General features: G+C 36.7%; 2 protein-coding genes and 1 long non-coding RNA gene across 5 annotated transcripts; 1 reads left to right on the forward strand and 2 right to left on the reverse strand.

The window, feature by feature from the left end:
- Positions 1-6,953: 6,953 nt before the first annotated feature.
- On the reverse strand, positions 6,954-14,049 carry LOC146728603 (uncharacterized). The gene is made up of 4 exons (XR_014928618.1): positions 13,795-14,049; positions 8,018-8,083; positions 7,214-7,358; positions 6,954-7,110 (listed from the first exon to the last, which is right to left on the reverse strand). It is a non-coding gene; the product is annotated as an uncharacterized LOC146728603 (long non-coding RNA).
- A 46-nt stretch (positions 14,050-14,095) lies between these two features.
- Positions 14,096-16,784, forward strand: LOC146728604 (uncharacterized). Its single transcript, XM_085496221.1, has 3 exons — positions 14,096-14,189; positions 15,111-15,297; positions 15,589-16,784. The coding sequence occupies exons 2-3, from the start codon at positions 15,251-15,253 to the stop codon at positions 15,869-15,871; spliced, it is 330 nt and encodes a 109-aa protein (XP_085352347.1). The 5' UTR covers positions 14,096-14,189; positions 15,111-15,250; the 3' UTR covers positions 15,872-16,784.
- LOC146728605 (exonuclease 1-like) lies at positions 16,743-24,483 on the reverse strand. Of its 3 annotated transcripts, none has more exons than XM_085496219.1 (9): positions 24,430-24,483; positions 22,665-22,832; positions 21,672-21,791; positions 21,406-21,529; positions 21,060-21,194; positions 20,741-20,953; positions 20,399-20,586; positions 20,035-20,137; positions 16,743-19,692 (listed from the first exon to the last, which is right to left on the reverse strand). In XM_085496219.1, exons 2-9 carry the CDS (start codon positions 22,781-22,783, stop codon positions 19,687-19,689), a joined length of 1,008 nt encoding a protein of 335 aa, XP_085352345.1. In that variant the 5' UTR covers positions 22,784-22,832; positions 24,430-24,483; the 3' UTR covers positions 16,743-19,686. The 3 variants fall into 3 exon arrangements, with proteins under 3 accessions (XP_085352345.1, XP_085352344.1, XP_085352346.1); XM_085496218.1 differs by lacking the exon at positions 24,430-24,483 and adding an exon at positions 23,258-23,443; XM_085496220.1 differs by lacking the exons at positions 22,665-22,832; positions 24,430-24,483 and having other exon boundaries at positions 21,406-21,527.
- Positions 24,484-25,851: the final 1,368 nt, after the last annotated feature.

A 25,851-nucleotide genomic window follows, 5' to 3' on the forward strand; every position in this document is an offset into this window, starting at 1 on the left:
AAGTTCGGACACAAACACAAGCGCACGACGCACGGCGCATGCACAGAGGTCAAAACATAAGTCCTCGTTTTCGGACTGCGTCCGAACAGAGACTAATAACGTTATAATGTTTAAAAAAATAACTAAGTAATCTAAAAAAAATGATGATAGTACCAATACAAATAAAGGACAAGTGTAAATGTGTTTGAAAATAAACTTTGAACAGATCTAATTACCATACAGTGACTTCACACAAAGGTCAAATATTAACTAGAGTAAAAACAAAGGCATTTTTCAATAATGAACTTAAGATGGCACTGGTTTAACTGAAAAAAATAATTGTTAAGGCCAAATCAACATTTTGTGTATTTAATTGCTTTTACATTCTTTGTATTTACTGCATGCTATGCTATATTATATTCATTGCACACTTAGACAAAACCATGTGGTGAATTGCGCCACCAAGTGTTATCGGCTTGGACAAAACTAGTGGAGAATAGCGCCACCCAGAGTTATTGGCTTGGACAAAACCATGTGGTGAATAGCGCCACCCAGAGTTATTGGCTTGGACAAAACCATGTGGTAAATAGCGCCACGCAGAGTTATTGGCTTGGACAAAACGATGTAGTGAATAGCGCCACCAAAAGTTATTGGCTTGGACAAAACCATGTGGTGAATAGCGCCACCCAGAGTTATTGGCTTGGACAAAATCATGTGGTGAATGGCGCCACCCAGAGTTATTGGCTTGGACAAAACCATGTGGTGAATGGCACCACCCAGAGTTATTGGCTTGGACAAAACCATGTGGAGAATAGCACCACCTAGAGTTATTGGCTTGGACAAAACCATGTGATGAATAGCACCACCCAGAGTTATTGGCTTGGACAAAACCATGTGGTGAATAGCGCCACACATGAGATATCAGAAATAACACTACCATTTCTCGATATTTCTACTAAGGTAGATGGTGATCGCATTTCTACATCTATCTACACAAAACCTACTGATTCACATTGTTATTTACAGTATGAATCATCACATCCTACTAGAATGAAGGACTCCATACCTTACTCGCAGTTACTCCGGGTACGTCGTATTTGCAGCGATGATACTGATTTCCGTAACCAGGCGAGGATTTTATGTGATTATTTCAGAAAACGGGGTTATCCTCGTAATGTCACTGGGAAAGCATTGGCCAAGGTTGTGTCAATGTCAAGAACTGATTGTATTGGTTCTACGGTTTCCCGTGACAATCAGGATCGTGTAATTTTGGCACTTACGTACCATCCTTTAAATGTCAGGATTAAAAACATTATGTACAAACATTTTCACATTTTACAGACCAGTGAGGAGACAAGTTCTACGTTTCCACTAATGCCTACTACTGCCTGGCGCCGTGACACTAATTTAAGGAGGTTATTGGTGCATACGGGTGAAAGGGGAGACCCTGAGAAATATGGTTCTGTCCCGTGTAATCGTCCTAGGTGTAATACTTGCCCTTTTATTACAGACACTAATCGTATATTTGGTCCCAAGGGAGATGTTGAGGTCAAATATCCGTTCAGTTGTATCACTATGAATGTTGTATATTGCATTTCATGTATTAGATGCGGGAAACTTTATATTGGTTCTACAGTTCGTCGACTGGGTGATCGGTTTGCTGAGCATCTACGGCAAACTAGACAGAAAAATCGTTATTATCCGGTTTCACTTCATTTTAATTCTAGTGGACATAATATTACAGATATGTCTATTTCTGGTGTATGTGTTGTCAATGGCAACGAAAATCAGCTCAGGCGTGTCGAGGAGGAAACTATATTTCGCCTTGGAACTAAAGAACCCCATGGTATTAACAAACAGTTCAACTCATTTGTTGAGCTCACTACCTAAGGCGCGTTATTTGTTCTATTGTGGAATTTTTTGTGATTCTAACTTATAGTTCATGCGCGTTCTTACGTTCCTATGTTCTACCTGTACGTTATCACACTTGCTTCTATGCTATCGATAAAGAGCCATTGCTCGAAACGTCTAGCTATTTTTAATAGTTATTTAGGACTACGATTACCAAATATTATCTTCAATATGCCACCAAGAGTTATTGGCTTGGACAAAACCATGTGGTGAATAGCGCCACCCAGAGTTATTGGCTTGGACAAAACCATGTGGTGAATAGCGCCACCAAGAGTAATTGGCTTGGACAAAACCATGTGGTGAATAGGGCGACCCAGAGTTATTGGCTTGGGCAAAACCATGTGGTGAATAGCGCCACCAAGAGTTATTGGCTTGGACAAAACCATGTGGTAAATAGCGCCACCCAGAGTTATTGGCTTGGACAAAACCATGTGGGGAATAGCGCCACCCAGAGTTATTGGCTTGGACAAAAACATGTGTTGAATAGCGCCATCCAGAGTTATTGGCTTGGACAAAACCATGTGTTGAATAGCGCCACCCATAGTTATTGGCTTGGACAAAACCATGTGGAGAATAGCACCACCTAGAGTTATTGGCTTGGACAAAACCATGTGGGGAATAGCGCCACCCAGAGTTATTGGCTTGGACAAAAACATGTGTTGAATAGCGCCATCCAGAGTTATTGGCTTGGACAAAACCATGTGTTGAATAGCGCCACCCAGAGTTATTGGCTTGGACAAAACCATGTGGAGAATAGCACCACCTAGAGTTATTGGCTTGGACAAAACCATGTGGTGAATAACGCCACCCAGAGTTATTTGGCTTGGACAAAACCATGTGGTGAATAGCACCACCAAGAGTTATTGGCTTGGACAAAACCATGTGATGAACAGCACCACCCAGAGTTATTGGCTTGGACAAAACCATGTGGAGAATAGCACCACCTAGAGTTATTGGCTTGGACAAAACCATGTGGTGAATAACGCCACCCAGAGTTATTTGGCTTGGACAAAACCATGTGGTGAATAGCACCACCAAGAGTTATTGGCTTGGACAAAACCATGTGATGAACAGCACCACCCAGAGTTATTGGCTTGGACAAAACCATGTGATGAATAGCACCACCCAGAGTTATTGGTTAAAATTATTCATAGTGTCAAGGTCAGTCCTTATCTGAGATTAAAAACAGTTGGGTTGGCAGTGTGACTCGGCCAACTGTACGGTACAGATGTACGCCTTTGAGATCCATCAATATCTTGCTATTGCAAACCTTTTCACTGGGAATTGATTGCCTAGGAAAGTTTACAAACACGGTGAGTGTTTAGTGATTTCACACATGTTCTTTTTACGGTTTAATTCTAGTGCCAGAATGGTGTAAATATAGCATACACTTACTACGATCACATTACAGGATCTCGGCACGTGTCGAAATTTTTAATCCTTTGTGTTTGCAGAGAGATTACAGCAGTTGCGTTCACGTTATTCGGGACCGACTTAGGACAGACTCAGCTCATGCCGAAATCATGCCCTTAATCGTCGATCTGTTATTTGGCCCAAACATGGAAAACAATACACATATGATTATTACCAAACGCTTCAGCGTGGTATTAAGAGTTTGTTTTCAGGGGTGGGTGATACCAAGGTGGAAAATGGATGCACATATGGGGTTAATTCCTGGAATTGCAATAGAGAGGGCTCAAGCCGAAATACAAAATGTAGTGTTTCCATGTTTCGTCTGATATTTCTGTGGTATTCTGCAACTGTAAATAATGCACGATTTGTTCCGAAATTCAGTGTGTTGTGTGCATGGTTGCGCTCCCATGGCAATCGCTAATTTTACTGCGGGGGGGGGGGGGGTCTTCTAAAAGCCCTCCAGGGTTTATAAAACTCAACATACATCAAGTTCTCTCAATTGTAGTATTCCATGTGATGTACACTTAATATGCCAAAAATGTTGCTGAACGATTTGAACTGGATAAAAATAGCAGACGAAAATTTGTATACAAAATAAAAGTAGTCCGGTTGCCAATGAAAACAAGCCGCTAAGTAAACAAGCAACATGTTTTCGTCTGTTGGCAGGACGTGAATGTGAAGCTAACGTTGGTTTATAACTAAAACCGGACACCGTATACGAAGTTCACAAAAAACATTCAGTCTTTAGAAGTCACTTTTTTATTTTATTGCTAGGACGTATTCTGCTGTTAAATATATTATTTCCAACTGTGTTTCGATAGTATTTTCTAGATTGGAGGCAGCATTCACATTTCATTCAAAGTTGCGTTACGTTGATACAGTGTAACAATGTTGATGCCGGTGTGCAACGTAGCCAACATAAATGGCATGCTCATTTAAACACTAGTGCTATCACAAGACTGGTAGGAGGTAATAAATTTGGGGCGAAAGTATTCAAAATCAGTTTTTGGCTGTTGCCGTGGTAACTGTGGGCCAGGATTGTTTTTGCAATTTGTGACATTATGACCTGCCTGTCATGTATGAACAAAATTAGCCAAGCCAAAAAAAATCTCAGATGAGTTAAAAGCCGTCGCTGGGGAAAAGTTACCCCAACGTTGGGGTCCATTTTCTCGGTAATGAAAATAGACATAAAAAACAGTAAATTGTTGCCCACACTCAAGCTGACTAGAATGAGCTACGTCCGTGCCTTTTAATCATAGAAATGTAGGGTATGGTTCATTTGGCATTTGTTCAAATTTTATTTCACTCGGCAAGTATATTCATGTACCCAAGGGTAAAATATCGTACTTCTAAATATAGTTTATCTCTGCTATGTCTCGAAAAACGCTACTCTTGAAAAGACAACTTTGTTTGCTCTCATACCTCATTTGCATATTTGGTGTGAAAATACCGATTTTGATTTCAGGGACGAATTAAAATAAACTGCAGTACATATGCAATAATGTGAAATACTTCATTTTCACTGTAAACATTTTCCCGCTAAAATAAATTCCAGTGAACATGCCATTTCCCTCATATTGAGACTTGACACAACACAGTGAAAATTGGATTCACACGTTAATGCTTGAACACGAAAATAAATTAAGTGAAATTCTATGTGACTTCATGAGAGTTGGAAATGAACAAATTATATGACACCCAACCATACCACTCCATACACAGTGTAAACTACACCCCCAAAACTTCCATTCACCAATGTATTCTATTTGACTTCAGGAAAATTTGAAATAAACAAATTATATGACAACGAACTTAATTATAATTTCAGCTTCTAGTTCATCACTGGTTAAATAAACTACCTCGTCTTTATGCCAACTTGAAGTTATTCATTGCCTACATCAGTGACTTTAAAATCTATGTTTCAATCCCTGGAATCTCACTTGCTATTAATTGCATGAGAGTGTCAGTCTTTTATTTTCTATTGTAATGTCAATTTCTTGAGATTACTCGGGACATGAAGCTGTCACAGACCGTCTAGGTGCTGTAACTAAATCCTGGTATAAGCACCGATTAGGCAGTCTTGAACTATGCATGTGAAGCCAGCTGAGAGGTATATCCAATCCTATAGATTTCTCATTGTTTGGTAACTATTTGCTGCAAATGCAACAAAATTCAATATAAAAATATTACCCACACAGCATTCTACAGGTTACTTGTAATAATAATTGCTCTACTGAAATTATATCCATTTATTGTTGTGGTATTTATTACGAGTCATCGTGCACATGAACGACAAAGAAGAACCGAAAAACAACTATTTGTCCAAATCAATGTAGCATTGCAAGAAAATAGCGGTTGCAGAAGCACAAAAATATATGTCACTGACGACGGTACTGCATTCATTTCATTCATTACTACATCATCCGACCATATACTAGTAAATCTGCATTCCTGTCAACGTCTTTTCATACTACTGTAAAATCTGTATTAAAAGCTGCGGCTTCTATTAAAATGGTACAATGCAACAGAGGAGATGCGGCTTCTATAAGAGCATCTAAACATATGCGACCTGGTGAATTTTTGGGTCTCGATTGTTCAAAAAGAATGGGTGCGGCTTCTATTGGGGATGCAGCTTCTAATACAGATTTTACGGTAGTATGAAATGACGATGACAGGAATGCAGATTTACTAGTATATGTTCTCCTAAATTTACCACTGAGGGCGTGATTGCGGCTCGTGCCGAGCATTCAGGCAGCAAATCTCGGCACGTTCAGAGTTTAAGTCCCAAGCATCTATCAGGATCGAGATCAAGTGCCAACTCTGTCCCAAGTCTCAGCATATGCCGAGATCTCTAACGTGAAAAAAACTACTGTTTACTGCTCCATTTATTGATTTCAAGTGAAAACTATAGCCAGAACAACCAAGACTTCAGTGTAGATTTAATTAAGTTTGATGATACTTATTCATTTATTTTACATAGTTTTATGTTAAAAAATTTTGTTGGTTTCAGTAAAACCATTGTGTAATAGTTGTACTGTATTTTTCAGAGCTATTTATGGAACTTACGCTTGTCCATGCATGCATATGGATATTATGTTACTTGGAAGAGACATTCTACATTTACTTTATTTTATTATTATATATGTATTTATTATTGTTTCAGTTAATCCTCATTCTACATTCTTTATATGGAATAAAGAGTCGTGATTCAGAAAACAGACTTTTGTTCAATTAGTGTGGAAGGACGCATTGGCGAGAGGATGACTTCCTGGTGTAATCTATTCACTGTGTCAGCCATTAATTAGATGATTTACGGGACCTGTAGAACTTGGAATTTGTTTGTGCACTACAATAATTACTCCATAATTATGCATGTAAAGTGCACCAATATTGAACTTTGTTATCCTTACACTTTTGTTATAACATATATAAATTTGAAACTGATAAGGTACAAATTACTTGAGTCATATTACACTACACTACGGGCAAGGCAAAAATGTAAAATGTTGACGACAGGCTACAGACGCCAGACAATCAGTAATATAAAGAGCTCCACGTAGTTGACTTTGTCAACAGCGGAGTTAAAAAAGTGACGTGCAGTTTAGGACCAAGTTCGACGGGGACATATAAATTTAATTTTGTACTCACCATTCTGTTTTCTCTTGATTTCTCTATTGTAATGCACATTGTGGACGATTGCTGCAAGAGGGTTTCTTGCTCTATAAACTGGGAGGGTGAATACATGCTAACCATTTACTGGCATATTGCAATATCTGCTGTTGAAATGTTTCGAGCTCACCTATCTCCCTGTAAATGTAGTAAAAAAAAAGTGATTTTATAGTTTCATCATCAATACAATTTCCTTTTAATAACATAGACCTGTTCAAAATATCTTGATTGTTAAACTCACCTTGCATTCAAGTAGAAAGGTATCTTCTTCAAACACAATATGCCTTGGTTCCTCTCTGCAACCACTCTCCATCACCACTAGCTTCTTCTGTTGGCACTCATGTCTAGGTCCACTCGTGTCCATTGACAGCTTGAAGTAATATACCCTGTAATGAAAACAATTATAAAACTGTCTGCAATTTCTGTCTTTATTTGGATGCATTTCCATTTCAGGGCACAAAAAGGAGAACTATTGTCCAGGAGAAGTCATTGAAACAAAGTATTACCATGCACATTAAACCATTATTGAACACAAGTCATTGTCGATGACATAGTCCCTGTTTGTATTATTGGTAGGATGAGGATATCATCACATAGATAGGGCAGATCACAGTATAAGATGGGAGGATGGAGATTACAGCATGTGGTTGGAAGATCATAGCATATAAATATATCTGTCAAATTTTTATAGTAATCACCTAATTAGAATTGGATCTAACATAATTGTTCAATACTAGTATAATATATGTGTAAAGTTCTGTCTAAGCATGTTGGAGATATGGCTATATATAGATATAGATGCACGCATACACAGACACAAACATGGACTGCCCTTGTGAAAACTGATTGATTAGTAAAACTATGTAAATTAGCTAATTAACATGCATAGATTGGTACTAACATCTAATTAAGCCATGTGATCATGATATAGCAGCTGCGCTTCAAGTTTCATGCCAATCATCCTGCAACTCAAAAGATAGTGGTTGAACGAGATTTGGCAAACACTCACGGTCAGACAGACAGAAATTTGTACTAGACTACCTACTTTGATAATTTTCTTGGTAAGAATCTTAGCAGTATGCCATATGCTTTATTGCTGAATATATATTGTCTGAAAAAAATAAATTAAAAAGTAAGATTAGTTTATTTTCATTAAAACTGAGACAGCATGTTCCAGTGATGTGATGAGGGCATCATTAAAACCATCTATTAATAACAATGTAGGATTTAAACACAAATTGAATAGGAAAATATAGTCCAAAAAAAGCATTGTGCCTTAAAAGCAATATTATATTTTTCATAATAATGTTACCAGGCAACAACATCATACTCTGGCTTGCCAGTTCATTTATTCAGCTTTGACTTTTTTGCTTTGAATACAGAATTTAAACTGCAGCTGCAAGCCACCTAAAACTGTCCCTGCCAACCCATGTAAAAGCACATGGATCGGTGAATAAATAATATGTACATGTGATGGTAGACAATAAAAATAACATTTAGATCAACAATCAGTAACTTGACAATATAAAAAGCAAAAACAGAATATTCTCATCTCAAACACCAAAATTAACACACACGATTCAAACTTCAAAAACATGTCAGTCTACAGTCGGTTTGGGCAGTCGCTCAATAGACAACTACTGTCCTGTCGGTGCCACATATTTCGGTGACTGGTAACTGGCTGACGACTGACTGTTGCCACTGAACAGTAACGATAAATGTAAACAACGAATTATTAAAGTGAATGTGAAATATCAATGAGTGATAGTCTGCCAATATCGAGAGCCTTAGTCCTAGATGGAATACGACGCGATAAAATTGAATTCATAATGCAAAAACAAAACAAATGTATTTCCGCGTATGAATTTCAATTGATTAAAGAACGCTTAAAACTCCTCGGAAGGAATTAAAATGGTTACACAAAGAAAACATGCACTCACTAACAAAGCTCACAACAATATACGAACAATAATATACAAACAATAAGGCCACACTGATTTAATTTTATGGATGACATCCTCTGAAGACCCCAAAACTAATGCGAGAGGGCGAAAAAAAAAAATTCTGCAAAAACTAAAAAATGCTGCTAAAACAACAGGACTACGGAGCTATTATTACGAATTTAACCACAGTGTATCAAAAAAACAAGTCTTAATTTGTAGGAGGCACATGCTGATGTACACATTTCGTACTGTATTACTGTCACAGGTATCATCACTTTTGATTTTGAAAAGGCAAGAGGATAAGGCAGATGTTAGCTTTGCCAAAGGCATACACATCAACTCAATAATAAAGAAAAACTTACTGTGTTGTATTGAAAAAAATAAATAATTAAAAATGAACAATAAGTTTGTCAACAGCAACCTGGAAATTAACTTCTTTGACATTCAAACTACAGCTTTTAAAGTGACACTTCAGATAGACTAAGTGTAGACACAAATGCTCAAGAACTACTTCAACTATGTAACAAATTATAAGAGGCTCGATATTGAAAAAAAAACACCAACGGAGAGTCAACAAAAATTTGGATGCAGAAAATTAGTATGTACATGTGTCTTGAAGAAAATGGGTCATATGATCAAAATATTACTGAATGTGTGTGCAAGCAAATTATCTGAATCAGAAAATGAAAAAAATAATAATAAGGGGACTTCGGCCAAGGAGCTTCTGCTTGCCTTTGTTGCAGTTTTGTCGACTTCAATGCGGACAAAGCAACCGAACTGATTTGTCGCCTGACCGACTTTTAGGCCACCATACACCTCCCATTTCTCTCATCATTGCAGAAGAAACGCGGGACAGCCACTCTGGACAATATGTTCTCAAAGTTGTCTGGGCGAAACTCGCATGCCGCTACCGACCTCTCGTATAGCTGTGTAAACGTCTCCCTTGTGGTGTTATCAAATAACTCAGATCACTTCCAGGATAATGGTGAATATCCAGATTTATTATCGGTAACTAACAAATGCTACAACGTCGTCTGCGTCAACCCCACGAAGTACCCCGAGTTAACCCGAAGCACCCCGAGGCTATAAATAGCTAACACAACATCCCCCTTACAAGTCAAACTCACCATAAAGTACAATTTCAGTACAATGCGAACAACTTCAAAAATACAACACATTAATGCCAATAAGGCTGGCAAAAATCGAAACTATCTGAAGAAATACAGTAATTGCAAGTCAAAAGAATTACAAATCTAATCTCTTGGGAGGTTTAATGACTCTGCCTGATCTGGTTCTATATTCAGTAAAGTTTGATTCTTGCAGAGTAGATGATTCAGGCTGGGGTCTGTGTACCACATTTTGCTTTTCAGTCCCCATGGTCAATGGTGCTCCCTGAACTGTGGTTTCAGATTTTCCATTTACCTCAATTTGTGGTGGGAGGTCATCCTCATGACCACATGGAGCTAAATACTTCTTATTTCTACGAATCACCCTGTGGGGCATAGCTACTTCATAAGACCTAGGTTCACGCAATTTATGCACAACCTCGCCATGGGACTGCATGTCCTTAACCAGAACTTTTGCTCCTGGTTCAGGCATTTCCTTGACGCGATGTGACCTATCATAGTTCAATTTAGCTTTTGCACGATAATCCCTCTCAAACTTTTTAAGATTTTCTATATCCAGCAGTTTGGGTTTTAACTGTGATGGTAGAATTGGGACTGTCGTCCGAATACGACGAGCAAATAGCAACTCAGCTGGACTATATCCATTGGCTAATGGGGTTGCCCGGTATGCCATTAATGCCAAGTATGGATCCGCTGATTTTTTTATAAGCTGCTTAACAGTCCTGACAGCCCGTTCAATCTCTCCATTTGACTGGCTATATATTGGACTACTGGTCACAATCATGAACCCATATTTCTCAGCAAAGGTTTTATATTCCCAACTTGAGAACTGGGGTCCATTATCTGATCTCAATTCATCGGGTATCCCGTGTCGGGCAAACATAGATTGTAAATGAACTATTATGTCACTACTTTTTGATGTGTCCTCTAATTTAGCAACTTCTACAAATCTTGAGTAATAATCCACAACCAGGAGATATGTGGTGTTCTTTAAGAAATACAAATCTGCAGCCACTTTCTGCCATGGCCGTTCAGGGAAGTCTGAGGGAATCATGGGTTCTATCACGTCTGGGCTGTGATGTATGCAAGTTTTGCATTTATATACTAAATCGGCAATTTGACCACTAAGACCTGGCCACCATACAGAACACTTGGCCCGCTCTCTACATTTAACAATCCCCTGGTGACCTTCATGTAACATATCTAAAACATCTAATCTTTTTGAGCTAGGAATAATAATCCTAGACCCTCTCATCAAGATTTTATCAACATAACTAATTTCTGCTCGAAATGGATAGTATGCTTTTAGAGTGCCTGATAGCAATTGTCTATCTGGCCACCCATATTTACAGAACTCAATCAATTTACAACACACTGCATCACTATGCTGTTCTTGCGATATGGCTGATAAATAAGAGGATGTGACTGGAAGTTGACTTACAACATTAGAAGCATATGATTTAACTTCTCTACGCAATTGTTTACTTTCTTTATCTGGTTTAATGGCACAGGGAGCTCTGGATAAGACATCTGGTACAATGAGATCTTTGCCTGGTACATGAAATCTATCAAAATGGTATCTCATCAATCTAATTCGAAATCGCTGTATTCTAGGTGGGAGCTCATTCAAATCTTTTTGTCCAAAAAGGGGCACAAGAGGTTTGTGGTCTGTTTCAATTTTGAATTTGAGACCAATCAGAAAATTTGCGAATGTATCGCATGCCCAAGTGACCCCTAGTGCCTCCCTTTCTATAGGGGCATAATTTTGTTCAGTTTTTGAAACTGATCTTGATGCACAGAAAACTAACTTCCACTCCCCGTTAATTTGCTTTTGAAACAAACAAGCCCCTAAACCAATTTTTGAAGCATCACTGGCAACTTTTGTTTCCAATTTAGGATCATACAGAGCAAGGCATGGGCTATTTACGCACACTACTTTAATTTCATTAAATGCCCTTTCATGGTTAGCATCCCAAGACCATAAGGTGTCCTTTTGTAATAGCTCTCTAATTGGATGGGTGAGATCTGACAACTTTGGGGAGAATTTGCTAAATTGGTTCACCATGCCCAGGAATCTGCGTACATCGTGAATATTTTCTGGAGATGGCATATCAGTTAATGCTTTGAATTTTTCAGAGTCTGGTTCGATGCCATTTTCTGATACAATATGTCCGACAAAATGAACCATACGACGACTAATTTCACACTTAGTTTTGTTTAGAGTCATGCCCGCTTCCTCTAATCGTGCCAGCACCTCCTCAAGCCTAGAATCATGTACAGCTTGGTTTGGCCCGTGAATCAAAATATCATCAATAAAGACCTCCACTCCCTCAAGGTCATCTAAAATTTGAGACATTCGCTTTTGCGCATGCTCAGGAGCTGAAGTAATCCCAAATGGCATTCTACGATATGCATATCTGCCAAATGGAGTGATAAATGTGGTGAGAAGCTGTGATGGCTGGGTTAATGGTATTTGGTGGAACCAAGAATTAGCATCCAGTTTACTGAAAACTTTAGCACCAGGGAGCCTACTCAGAACTTCATTAACACTGGGGATCATATACTTCTCAGTTTTCACATACTTATTTAATTTTGTGTAATCTACACAAATTCTAACATCTACTATATTTCCATTCTTATCTTTCTTGGGTACTGGTACCATAGGGGCACAACATTCAGTGGGTTCACTGACTTTGAAAATTACATCATCCTGTTCTAACTTTTGTAATTTCTGTTTTATCAATCTATATAGAGGAACTGATGATACCTTTCTGGGTGCATTGACAGCATATGGAATAAATTCCTTGTCAACCTTTATGTCATATTCACCCTTCATCACCCCTAACCCCGAAAACAACTGTGGGTGTCGGTTTTCAACCTGTACATTATTGATGATTCTCACTACATCGAGTGCCTGGATAGCAGGCTTGCCTAGTAAAGCTTTCTGACACTCTTTGACAACATACACGGTTTGATTTGACTTAGTATTATTGGCGTTCAATCTAGCCGTAAATTTCCCTACACAATCTAACTTTGACTTATTAGCACCAAATAAGAATCTATCTGGTCTCTGATCAATTCCTCTTTCAGATTACCACAATTGCAATGTTCTGCTAAATGGTATAAGCCGGTAATAAATTCATCTACTGTCTCGCCTTCTCTTTGTTTCCTTTTATTAAATTTGGACCGTTCATAGATTATGTTTCTTCTGGCTATGAAGTGATCATTGAATTTTTCTTTCACTGAAGAGTATTTTGGCCAAGCTACTGCCTGTTCTCCTTCTTGTGGTTCAGGGGCTGGAGGAAATTCAAAACTGTTGAAAATTTCCTCTGCACGGTTCCCCATACAGTAGATCAGTGTGTCTATTTGTACGGATTGCTGTTTATCACCAAGGCCACTAGCAGAGCGGAAACGCTCGAATCTCTTCATCCATGCTTCCCAATTTTCCCCTTTGAATGAAAACTGTTCTGGAGGGGTTATTTGAAACTGGGTAGCCATATTCGATCACACTATCACCTCAAAACTAACTTCGGTGGGTGATTTCTCTAGTCGAGCGTACACGGGTCAGAGTTCATTGACCTCACGAATCGAGATTGTCCGCTGGCTTCTCGCAAGTAATATTATGAATAATCACTGAATAATTGTGACTAGGATACTTGATATATGATTAGATCGCTTCCCAGTTGCTGCGTTTAGCTTCAGAAAGTAGCAAGTCACGTAATATATAAATATAATAACACTAGCAACTTTACCGCCAGATGATGGACGTCACTTTCGTCCAGGACAGTCGAGTAATTTTCCAACGATGAATTATTCTTTGACAGCAAATAATTTCATCCAAGGCGGGGTCTCGTGGGAACGTTGACTTCTGACACCATGTGGTGTTATCAAATAACTCAGATCACTTCCAGGATAATGGTGAATATCCAGATTTATTATCGGTAACTAACAAATGCTACAACGTCGTCTGCGTCAACCCCACGAAGTACCCCGAGTTAACCCGAATCACCCCGAGGCTATAAATAGCTAACACAACATCCCTGGCCAACAGGTGGTGTAGGCCATGCGCTGCGCCCTCTATTGTCGGTCTTTTTCTGACTCACAACAAGATGGCGACCAGTCGTGAAAGTGTTTTGCAGCGTGGAACGTAAGTGGCTCGTATTTTTTTATAAATGTGCATGTTTTATGTATTTTTGTTAAATATCGACACCACATAGTCGTCTCTTCCCATGCTGCGATTTTCGTTGGTAAACTCGCGTCGAAACTTTCTGAAAATCGCGTTTATTGGCAAGATCTTTGGCGGGAACATCTTTCTTTTATTTCCACCTCACTGGTTTGCAACGTCAAATTTCGTGTCGATATAAATTTTAACAAGATGGGTTAACATTGAAATAATATGCCTGTTTCGTTAACAACACTTTAAACTTTCAATTGGTGCAAATTAACCCCTAATTACCCCCTGGAAAGTCTTAGAAATAAAGGATCGTTTATGTCAGTTTTTTACGGTCAGTACATTGTCGGGAAGCTTAACATTTTTAGCAATAATTTTACGTCTCTACTGACAATACATAAATTTTCATTTTTTCGCTATTTTTCTTTCAAATCAGTGTCAATTTTGTTCCGAAAACTTTTTAGAATTCGTCTCATGCAGATTTTAGTAGATCATTTTGGAAAAATCAAATAAATTTACTTATCTTATTTTGTTTTGTTTTAATTACTCTCATTTGTTTACTTGCCTGGCAGCAAAAATAAAGCATAATAATTTTGTGGTCACATTACAGCAAAAAAAAAAAAAATAGATTAAATTTTAATCAGATTGTGTTGATATTGAATGTACATTTATTTTGAAATTGATTTTTGTATAGTGCCCATCCAATAGACCACAGCCCTACACCAAGAAAGCATAAAAGACAGAGGGCTTCTCATATTTCCAGGAAATCTCTTTTCAAAGATGATGAATTTGTAAGTGTAGAAAAGAAAAAACTAATTGCATTGTTATTCTGTGAATAGGTATGTGAATAGTATGACAGATATTTACACATTATTATTTTTTTAAACTTTTACCTAGGTACCAATATCACTCACTAGCCAAAAAAGAAACTGGACTGAGGCAGAAGATGCTGCACTAGTGGAATTCATTTCTTTGTATTATTGCACAGAAAATGACGATTCATGGCCGAATACAAAGAATGAAGATTTCTGGGGAAAATGTGCAGCAGCAATTTCTTACAGAACAAAGCAACAAAAAAGGGGAGGTAAGGAAATCTTTTATTTTGTCTTCTTCTATTATAATAGCTATGCTGAGTTAATTTGTATTCTATGCACAGGCGCTCAGAAAAATACATTATGTTTGCCTGAATTTCAAAGCTCATAATTGCCTATGAAAGTTATTTTAAGCTTGGTTGTTCATGATATCATGCACTTACAAATAAATATATAATGCTGTGAATAGAACATTAACTAGCCAAATTATTTAGTTAAATAGGCTAATTATGTTAATAGTTTGTTAATAGTGATACTAAATTGAATCTTTTATTACATTGCAGGAAAATATGCAACGAGTTTGGAAAAAAAGTAGACCCTGATCTACCATTTTATTACTGGTGCGCGAATGAGGATAGATACCAAACAGGTCCACTTCCTTCATTTAATGCTCCATCAAAAAAAGGAGTTGAACGTTTAGATCGTGTGCGAATTTCAAGAAGAGCAGATCCAGGAGTTTTCCATGCAAACCGTGCAAATCTTCCACAAAGGGGAACACTAAGTGTGCGTGCACAGTTTCACAATAGACCAGAGCCCCTACCACCTCCCCCTATTCGTCAAATGTAATTGTGTATATTTCTTGCCTTGGCAGTAGGGAAAAATGGAAAAGTGCTAAGGTATGCTGACCCCCCCAAAAATGAAAATTGTGTAAAATGTACTGGATGTATCTTGAGTTTCTTTACATTACATTGAGGAAAGTCACCCTGGTTTTTATTTCATGAAACACTAAATGTTACACTAGCTGGCACACCAAAGTATCTGTAAATCACAACTATGTGTTGCTTTTAAACCAGTGAAATAAACTTATTTTTTCATGTTTAGTGAGATGCTTCATGTCAGATAAAAAACTGGGGTGACCTTCCACGTGAAAAGGAGGGCGGGAGGTCAGATTATCTTTATTAAACAGAGGTGATTTCTATCATCTTTCCTGTTTATTTGCTCATTGGACCTTGTTTGAGATTTGTTCATTTCATCTCTTGGTGGTCATTTTTTAGTTCTCCAAAACCATCAGCCTTAGTGTAGTCACAAGGACTGGACATAATTTAAATTGAATTCATTGCAGAAGTGCTATGGATGAAAAATTAAATGTATTTTCTGTATGTACGTGTATTATAAATGTTGATAATGTGAATCACATTATGCATCTATAGTAGCAGACAACAATTATTTGCCAAGCTTGTTTGAAAAGCAAATCTCAAATTATGAATGTCTACTTGACCACCAACTACATCTGGTAAGATTTTGTTGAAACTTTCAGCCTCAATTTAGCAGGCCAAACATGCATTTAAATGTTGAATAAACTAGTGTTAGTTTAGTGTAAAGTGTTTTCTCATACCTGAAAATGGTGAATTTAATTGTGCTTTTTATCTTCATGAGCACCCAAAACTCTCCATTGGTGTTGCACTGCTGGTATCTAAATAAGACATGTAAACTCAACTTTGTAAGTTCAACAGTTTTAATAAAAATAAATACGCATTAATGCGTTCTTTATTTTCCATTTATGAATGTTTGACACACAAAATAATGAACCATATACAGTTATTTACTATCAAATCCCAGTGAAAATAAAGTATTGCACAGTAAATGAATGTGTGAAAATCAATTTGTCTGTCCATGTCTTGTGTTGTATAGCCAAATTTTCACATTCAGGTCAAGCTCATTCATTTAATATTTTGGTCCAAGTGATACATCATGCTTGCAAACAAGCTTTCAAATGTTCTACACCAATAATAGGCCAATGGCCTGTTGCTCAACGGCTATTGTACAAAAGATTAGTGCTGTATATGACAATTACCCCAAAAGTGAGACAATAAAACATGCTAAAAGTGGAATTTTTTACAAAAATAACAAATATTCAATAAAATTAGAATCAAAGAGCTTAAAAAGAACATAACATTTGCAATTATCTGAATTTGTAATACATGTATATACCAAGTTTTGTTGAATGGCTCCCAAATGGCTTGAATTTCACTAGCTGATATGCAAATTAGATAATTTGCATAAATTTCCACCAAAAACTATCTGGAAACTGCCCCAACACATCTATGCACCAAGTTTTATTAAAACATTAAATGGTTCTCAAGATATCACCAAAATAGCCTAAATATTGGTATGTAAATTAGGCAAATTGCATAATTTTCCACCAAAATCATGTCTATAAACATTTAAATATCTTGAGTGGTTGTTTTCATTACAATAACAATAGACCAATCAAAGAAAACTTGGAAACCCCATGTGCTATGCGAGAATGACGAACAAATGGGAAACATTACACATCTCCCTGTGAGCATACAATTTCAATATGGCATTGTATAATCTTCCCAAGTTTTGTCCATTGTAGTGCATAAAGGAGAAGGTAATAAAAAAAAATCATGAATTTCTGAAATTTTTGATAAATTTGGCCACTTTTACTGACTGATTGAAGTGTCATCCAAGCTACATGTGTACCAAGTATCAAAGAATTTGGACTACTGGTTTGAAGAACAAGTCAAAAGTACTATTTTTGAATTGAAGATGTCAACAATTTGTATTTTTAAATGAAATATCGCCAAACAACCACACAAAGTTGTCAATAAACACATGTATGCCTAACACCAAAGCATTGGAAATAGTGGTTAGTTGAAATTCCATTTTTAACCAAATATGACAAAAATATTTGCCAAAATTAGAGAATTAAAGATATGGCCATGGGATGAACAAATCTAGTAGATGTCAACACAAGGTACATACACACCAAGTATCAAAGCATTCAGGCAACCGGTTTTGAAGAAGTCGAAAATAGAATTATTGACCAAAAATGACCATTTCAAAATATTCGCCAAAATGAGGAAATTGAAAATTTCCTTACCAAATTAACAAAACTGATAGAGGACAACCCAAGGCACATGCACTATCAACATCAGCACTATAGACCACTTAGTGTCATAGTAGCATAGAATAAATTTTAGAGTTTTTGGGGGCTTATTTGCATCATTTTTGGCAGATCGACTTCTCATGAACAAATTACCATCTACACTCGTCAAGGCATCCACACACCAAAAATCGAGTCAAACGGTTCGACGGTTTTTGAGAAGAAGTCATGCACAGACAGACGGACGACAGACACAGGACAGAAACCCATCCCATAGGCTCAGCGGACCTATGGTCCGTTGAGCCAAAAATCAAAATCAGGTAATTAATATGTACAGATTTCAACCAAAACCTAATCAAATCTGCACACCAGTCCAGAGCATATACCGGTACACACCAAGTTTCATCAAAAACCAACACATGGTTCTTGAGAAATTGGTGGAACATACAGACGGGGCAACTGCAAAGACTCCCATTGTAAGTAAAACATTTGGACTAGATGTCGAAAATGAGAAAAGTTGATGTGTGATGCCAACAACGACGGGAATCAGTCATCCTCCCCCAAATACTAAACTGGTGAATCCCCTTATCTTCAGGCAACACAATAGCCCCCCCCCCCAAAAAAAAAACAAAACAAAACCTTTGCGCGTTATAAGGAGTTTTGCATACATGCCAATACGTTTCCATGTTGCCTTAAATTTTATGTGCTGAACTTTAACTGCTGTAATTTTATTTGTATTCAGCAATGGGTGAATATATTCCAGCAACTCGTCTGGTATGTATCCTACAACTCCCCATCCATGACCTAAATTAAGTTGTACAGCAATAGCCTGTGCATTGATAGGATTAGTTGGTTCACTAACTATTCTTGCTAGTACTTCTTCAGAGTTGTTTAACATTAAAGAACCTTCCTCAAGAATATTTTGGTAACATTGTTTGTATGCACTACCAAGCACTTTGAAAGCAAGTGTGTGAGTTATTTCTGTATCAGCATCTGAAGATACTGTTGGATACTACTACCAGTAGTAGAACTAATTTCTCGACTGATCTGCACTGGCTCGAAAGATAAATTCTGATTGGCTACAAAAACAAAAAAACTTGTGGCGTTGAATGCACGTTCATTGTCAGTATTGTTATGCAAATTCAAACTAGCTAATCATTTACAACCTTCCGAGCCAGTGCAGATTAGCCCTAATTTCTGAATAATCATCGGAATATAAATCTAGAGTTCCAAACTGGTCAGATACCCTGTCTGACTGCCTATCATCATCATGATAATCTTCTTGTAACATTTCCCAGTCCCATAAAAGGAGGTATCTTTCTTCCTGTATAATGACAGTACATAATTTATTACAGTCTATATCACAGGGTAACGTCAGGGTATTAACTCTTTCATCTGATGCTTTTACCAAAGCAAGTTCTATGCCAAGAATACTTTGGATTTTAACTTTTTTAAGTTGAAGTGTGAAGATTGGGCAACATGGTAGCGTCCATGAAATCTGTCTTTCAACTCTGAGAAGTGTAACTTTTCTTCAAACCTGTGGAAGAAATTTTTTTTAAATTATTTATTCTGCTAATGTGATGTCTGTGATTCACAACTAATAGTGAAAATAACTTGATATATATATCTACACACACACACGCACACACTGATAGGTATTTAGCTAAACCCATTTCCAATTGCAATAAAGTGAGAATCCCATCCACACATGTCGTCATATATTTATATATTGGCCACACATAATTCTAAGCAGATTATTATTTCATACATGGAATACAGGAAATACAAAGGATTCTCAGTTTTGTAAGTTACATGCAGAATACAAATAAAGATTGAACATGTTAACAGAAAATAGCATATCAATTTATAAGTGACTTACTTTGGTAAATATATCTGGAGGTGTATACTGATTCAAAACATGCAAGTTGCTTCTAGACAAATTTCCTACAGCCAATTCAAATGCCGTTTCTTTATTTAGCATTCTGGTGATAAATTAAGGTTTTAATTACATAAAAACTGCTAAAACTAATTGCTAAGAATGGTCCATATTCAGTCTGCTTAGGAACAAGTAAAATTAATTATGATACAGGGTAAATGCTTATGGGAACCTAACTGGACTGTTCATAGATCTATGGCTGTAAATCTGTTATTGCTAGAATTAGTGCTTATTGAAACACACATTTTTAATAACTTTAGCACATGTACTTCCAATACAGCTAATATGGGTAAAGTAAAAAGGATACTTTCCAGCATATGGCATGTTGATATGTGATAATCCATCCGTGTAATCATTAAGTGGTACAACACACTGTGTTGCCATATCAAATACCAGATGGTATTTGAACGTGTTCTCTGCTTTAGTGAAATTGATCAAGTAATCATCCGGGATATTGACCTGACGATTCAAATAGTATCTCATCCTAGGAATAGCCTAAATGAAGTAAAAAAATATTATACTAGAAATACCACAACCCAAATGGTAAAATGTAACCAAGTTAAACATTTTTCTATGTAGTCAAACATTTCTGTCACCTGTCTGGTACCAGAGCAACATAATAACATGTAATAAATAAAACAACGTTCACCTGCAAAATATCCTTTTCTTTTATTTTGTAAACAAATTCTATTGCTCTCTTTATCCCAATGCCAGGAATTGATGGTAAGTAATCGCATCCAGCTAAGATACAAATATACCTGACCTTTGTAAAAGTCCAGTTCTCTAAATTGAAGCATTGGGGTAACTTGTCAGCTTCAACTAAAAAGGAGGTTCCACTACTGAAATCAGTCTTGGTGAAAACCTGCAAACAAACAATTTCAAAAAACATTAATATTCTGGATTGTTTAACCAGGCAATATAAACAGTAAATGTAATTGGAATGACACATTTTTTAAAATCTTTTTTACCTTTGATGCACCATATACAATGACATCAGAGTCTTCAGTAATGACACCAATCGACCACACCTGTTTTACATAAATAAGCCATTTGGGAATCTGCTTCATATGGAGCAATGACAGTCTGTCTTGGTTGCGTAGTGACTGAAAATGAATAGAAATATTTAATTTCATCAAATCTGCCTTAACATAATGATAACAGAGAGAGCCAGCTAATGGCAACATCACTTGTTGCATGTATGAACATATAAAATTACCTTTGTCTTAAATATGAAATTTTAATCATGAGAATTTCCTTTTTTAGAATAACTAACATTAAATCATTGTGTCATGATTTTAGACAATATTTATTTACCTTAATTACTGCTTGCACCATTTCTTCAGATATAGTAACACCTTTCAAGAAATTGGGCATAGCTTCAGTATATTTCTTTTGCTCCCACAGGGCAATCCCTTTTTCCACAGATATTCTACGCTCTCTTGGAAAAAAATCAAAATCATATTAAAAAATGGTACACGCTATTATTTTAATGAAAGAAAATAATATTTTGGATTTTATCCTGAATATTGCTGCAGCAGGTCTACCATTGATGAATGGTACATTGCATTGATATAACTTACCTTCTACGTTCCTCATTTTTAGCATCTTTTGCGGGAAACGGCTGACCATCGAATACAACTAATGGTGTAATACCAAAATTCTTTAAATTCAGTACAACATTCATGAAATACTTGACATATCTAGCAATAAGAACATATAAAATAATTGATGAACAATCAATGTAATGCACAGGTAGTTGGGAATCAATTCTTTTATTTAAATTGTTTATATAAATGTTTATGTACCAGTAAGAGTTTATACTAATCCTAAGCTCATATAATCTTTATCTTTGGCCACACACCTTAATCCTTGCAGCTGGCCACTCACTAATTAATATTTACCTCTTAGCTTCTTTATATGTAACTATACCAATACATTATATAAGTGAGTTTTAATTGTAAATAAAGCAGAGTTCTTGGTGAGCAGTCAAACCATATACCTCATGACGCCTATGTATTTATCACTTATTCCTTTAGCCTACCTGCAACTATACGATCTACCTATACGAGCCACACACAGATAGCCATTCCATGGTGCACTCGATACTCAACAGACGACTGCATGAAAAGTACTAATACTTCGGTATTCAGAAACAGCACATTTAACCCATTTATTTTTAACAAACTAAATACACGGACTCAAACAAAGGATAGGAAGACCAAAACACTAACAATCAATGATAGGCAGTGATTTTGATTCAATAATTTAAATTTGGAGATATTAAAATGTGATAAAGCTCTGCAAAAAGGGGGGAAAATGTGTGTTTCTTCTTATGTATCCATTCCCTGTATACATGTGGTTATAATTTATTCTGATTTATTGAGGTATCAATTTTTTTTTACCCCCATCTTTTGAGGAAGGTACAAGTCAACATAAACTTTATGGCTATGGAGTTTACTGAGTCCAGTATAACAAACAACATGGCAAAATGAATAGAATACACACTGATAATACTACAGCTCAAACGAACAAAATATAATATTTAAAAAAAATCAAGAATAGTATAAATTTACCTATCTGTTGGTATTTTCATAGCAAGCTGTCTGCAACAGCTACAACATCCTTTGTGCAATATAATAAATGCATCCACTGCTAAAGTTTTGCCACTAAATTCATTTAGTCTTACTGGCATGTAGCATTGTGCAACTCGCTGTACAGCTTATTAATGCCCATTGTTTAACCTGGCAAAACAAAACAGAATTACGATGTATCCACGTAATGACATAACCCCGCTAGTCATTTTATAACGACAAGTTGACAAAGAATACTGAAAATAATTATTTAATTATAAAATAGAACTTAAGAATTTCGTTGTTGGATTGCTTAAACGCCGCCATTTTCACCAAGTTTTGTTTTCCATCAATAATGTAATTGTAACGAACCATGTCATATAGTTCGGTTATTAAATACTGAACAATATATACATATAATGCGTAATAGCGTCGAATATTACTAACGGAAGAACCCGGAAACAACTCAAGGCTCAACAACACACGTACGTTCAGCCATTACATTTCAATAATATCACACAAAAGTGTCAATATTATTAACCTTCAAACAACTATGTGCATCGAAAAGTTTTACGAAGAGAGCCTGGGATACTTACCATTCGTAAAATGCAAAAAAAATCGGATAAATACAGTGCCTGTTGTTCAGCGTGTCGACAGTTGACCAACAGACCGGATGTGATCGCGGTGCGAGCTTCTGCGTAAATGAAACGGTCTGACTTTTTATTCCCATGATGCTTTGCGGTATGGCCTACACCACCTGCCTGGCCAACGTCAATTGCGTACCAGTCTACAACAATCCCTCCGTTTCACCTCTGAACTTTTATGCTCACGTATTTTGGTGGTGTGGTCGCCATGTTGGATCATTTATGGCAAAATTTGCATGTTTTGAGGCAATCTCTTTCCCATAGGTCTTTGCGCTTTACGTAACGCGCATCTAACTGTGCGGAGTTTGGTTTTGAGGTAGTCTAAAACGAGTTTTACGACAAGTCGGCGCTTTGCGACAATATGAGTCGGCAAGTTCCGAACAGAAAAACGATCTGTGGAGACTAGTCGTCGGAGATTTTTTTTTTTTTTTTTTTTGAGAACAGGCGAAAACTAATGCGCGCGCGGATGTCATCCATAAAATTAAATCGGTGTAGCCTAATTAAAAAAAAATTATAAAATCAGTCAACTTACCGATTCATAAAAAATCTTCTACTAGTGGTTTGCAAATTCACTTCTGACCTATTCGTGGCCCATCGCTCTATGTTGTCAAAAATATTTATTTTCCTGGCATTCCTTCTCGCGATGGTGCGCTTTTAACGGACTTGGTAAGGAAAGACCAAGCTTTACTTTTCTGCAGCGCAGCCATGTTTGCTCTGTATGTGATACTCACGCATGCGCATTATCAACCTATGACTCTGCAATCTCTGTATTTACATTGATTTTGCTAGTACGTACAATATCAAACCGTAGAATCGTGTTTTGTTTTTTCACTGAACAAATATTATTTAGTGCGTTACAAGAGTTATGCTTTTTGATTCTGATAAATCACATTACAATCTCTTCTATAGCATGTAGTATCAAACGACCGTGAGAAAACATTCAATTTCTCGTCCATATTGCTTCTTTAATACCGGTAAACAAAATTACGATTCTATTTAAAATCATATGTACTACGTTATGGGTTTTGATTAGAGACAGATTTTACAAATACAAACACGGGCAACAATTATTTAAAGCGTGGTAGTTGTATAACAATAGTAAGTAGTAAAACAGTACTACTCACCGTGTCCTGCTGTCCTCCCAGCTGCTCCTACGGATGTAGAAGCAGCAGCGTCGTCAACTCGTCGAGGCATCGTAGTAATTGTATGTCAAATTAGTAATGTTGAGCCAAATCAGTAGTCGTATTCTTATCAGTCGTATTCTTAGTAATCGTATTCAAAATAATCGTATTCAAAGTAATCGTAATCGTATGCCTAGTAAAAGAATAGAAAATATTAATTGAATATATGTAATACATGACAAACAAAACAAAACAAAAATACAACATGGAATAGATGGAATATTTGTGCTGCGCAAAAGTCTATAGAATAGAATAGAATAGAATAGAATAGAATAGAATAGAATAGAATAGAATAGAATAGAGCTTTATTACATCCTTGATTTTGGTAATTGCTGTATTAAATTAAACTACACATATACAATACTGTAACAGTAATATATTTCAAATAAACAACTAAATCACACTGAAAATATAGCACAACAACACATTAATTGATTTTCACATTTTCTTTTCTTATTTTGTAGGCTTTCTACTAATTTAATGATACAAAATAATTCAGAAATGATTAAAATATCATCACAAATACTAATGACCGACACAAGTATAGAGCTATGGACCCACAAGCCAAGCAATCATATTGTCAAGTTTGGGAGTTGAAAAAAATGCGAGAACAAAATTACTGTCAGTCTGAGTCAATTTCCATGTTGGTGGAGCCAGAACGAACAGGCGATGACAATTGAAATAGTTCCTGGCAGTTATTCAACAGTGTGACATTTGTTTTTAAAACCTGCCATTGGTTGATAGATGCCGTCAGGGTGCAAATGTTTCACTTGGGTGGCAGTTGGAATTTCAAATTTTCTCGACGTCAACAAAAATTTTAATCATCAGAGCTAAAAAGAAACGTTCAGTTCTTTTTGTGTTTGTGTGTTTTAATGTAGTTAATATTTATTACGAGTAGGGTTATTGCGTCTAATGTAAGGTGATCGTGATCGTTGACTGATCTGTGAGTGATCGTTTCTCAATCACTCAAAGACGGACTGACTAAACAGCGTTTCCGCCGAAAAAACAGACTAGAGTAAAACTATGAATGCAGCTTATGTTTTCAAAAAACTAAATTACGACAATGATTGTTCAAATGAAAATAGTTTGTCATTCAAGCCGAGGAATCACGAAAAAACACGTCTTTCACTCACCAGATAATTCGTGTAAGGGAACGACGCATGCGCGGTTATGTGTTATGTAACCTTGTATAATATTAATCAAATGCCCGGATGCAGATTTGAGTCCAGTCGATAAGCCTGCGACTAATTGCAACAGAAAAACTGATCTAAGTATCAGTTGCGAACTATCCCCTTAACCAACTTACCAAAAACTTACCAAGTCGGGGAAGTTTGTTAAATAAAATCGTGTTGTATATTCACTATT

Source organism: Saccoglossus kowalevskii (assembly GCF_978046115.1).
Source record: "Saccoglossus kowalevskii chromosome 4 unlocalized genomic scaffold, keSacKowa6.1 SUPER_4_unloc_1, whole genome shotgun sequence".
NCBI classification, from domain to species: domain Eukaryota; kingdom Metazoa; phylum Hemichordata; class Enteropneusta; family Harrimaniidae; genus Saccoglossus; species Saccoglossus kowalevskii.

Excerpts from the sequence above, each read along its gene's own strand:
- LOC146728604 (XM_085496221.1), top strand. The coding sequence starts at position 15,251 with ATGTGCAGCAGCAATTTCTTACAGAACAAAGCAACAAAAAAGGGGAG. Across the intron at positions 15,298-15,588 it reads AAAGCAACAAAAAAGGGGAG|GAAAATATGCAACGAGTTTG; the intron begins GTAAGGAAATCT and ends ATTACATTGCAG.
- LOC146728605 (XM_085496219.1), bottom strand. The coding sequence starts at position 22,783 with ATGCCAGTAAGACTAAATGAATTTAGTGGCAAAACTTTAGCAGTGGAT. Across the intron at positions 20,954-21,059 it reads TTGTATATGGTGCATCAAAG|GTTTTCACCAAGACTGATTT; the intron begins GTAAAAAAGATT and ends GTTTGTTTGCAG. Across the intron at positions 20,587-20,740 it reads AAGAAAAGGATATTTTGCAG|GCTATTCCTAGGATGAGATA; the intron begins GTGAACGTTGTT and ends TACTTCATTTAG.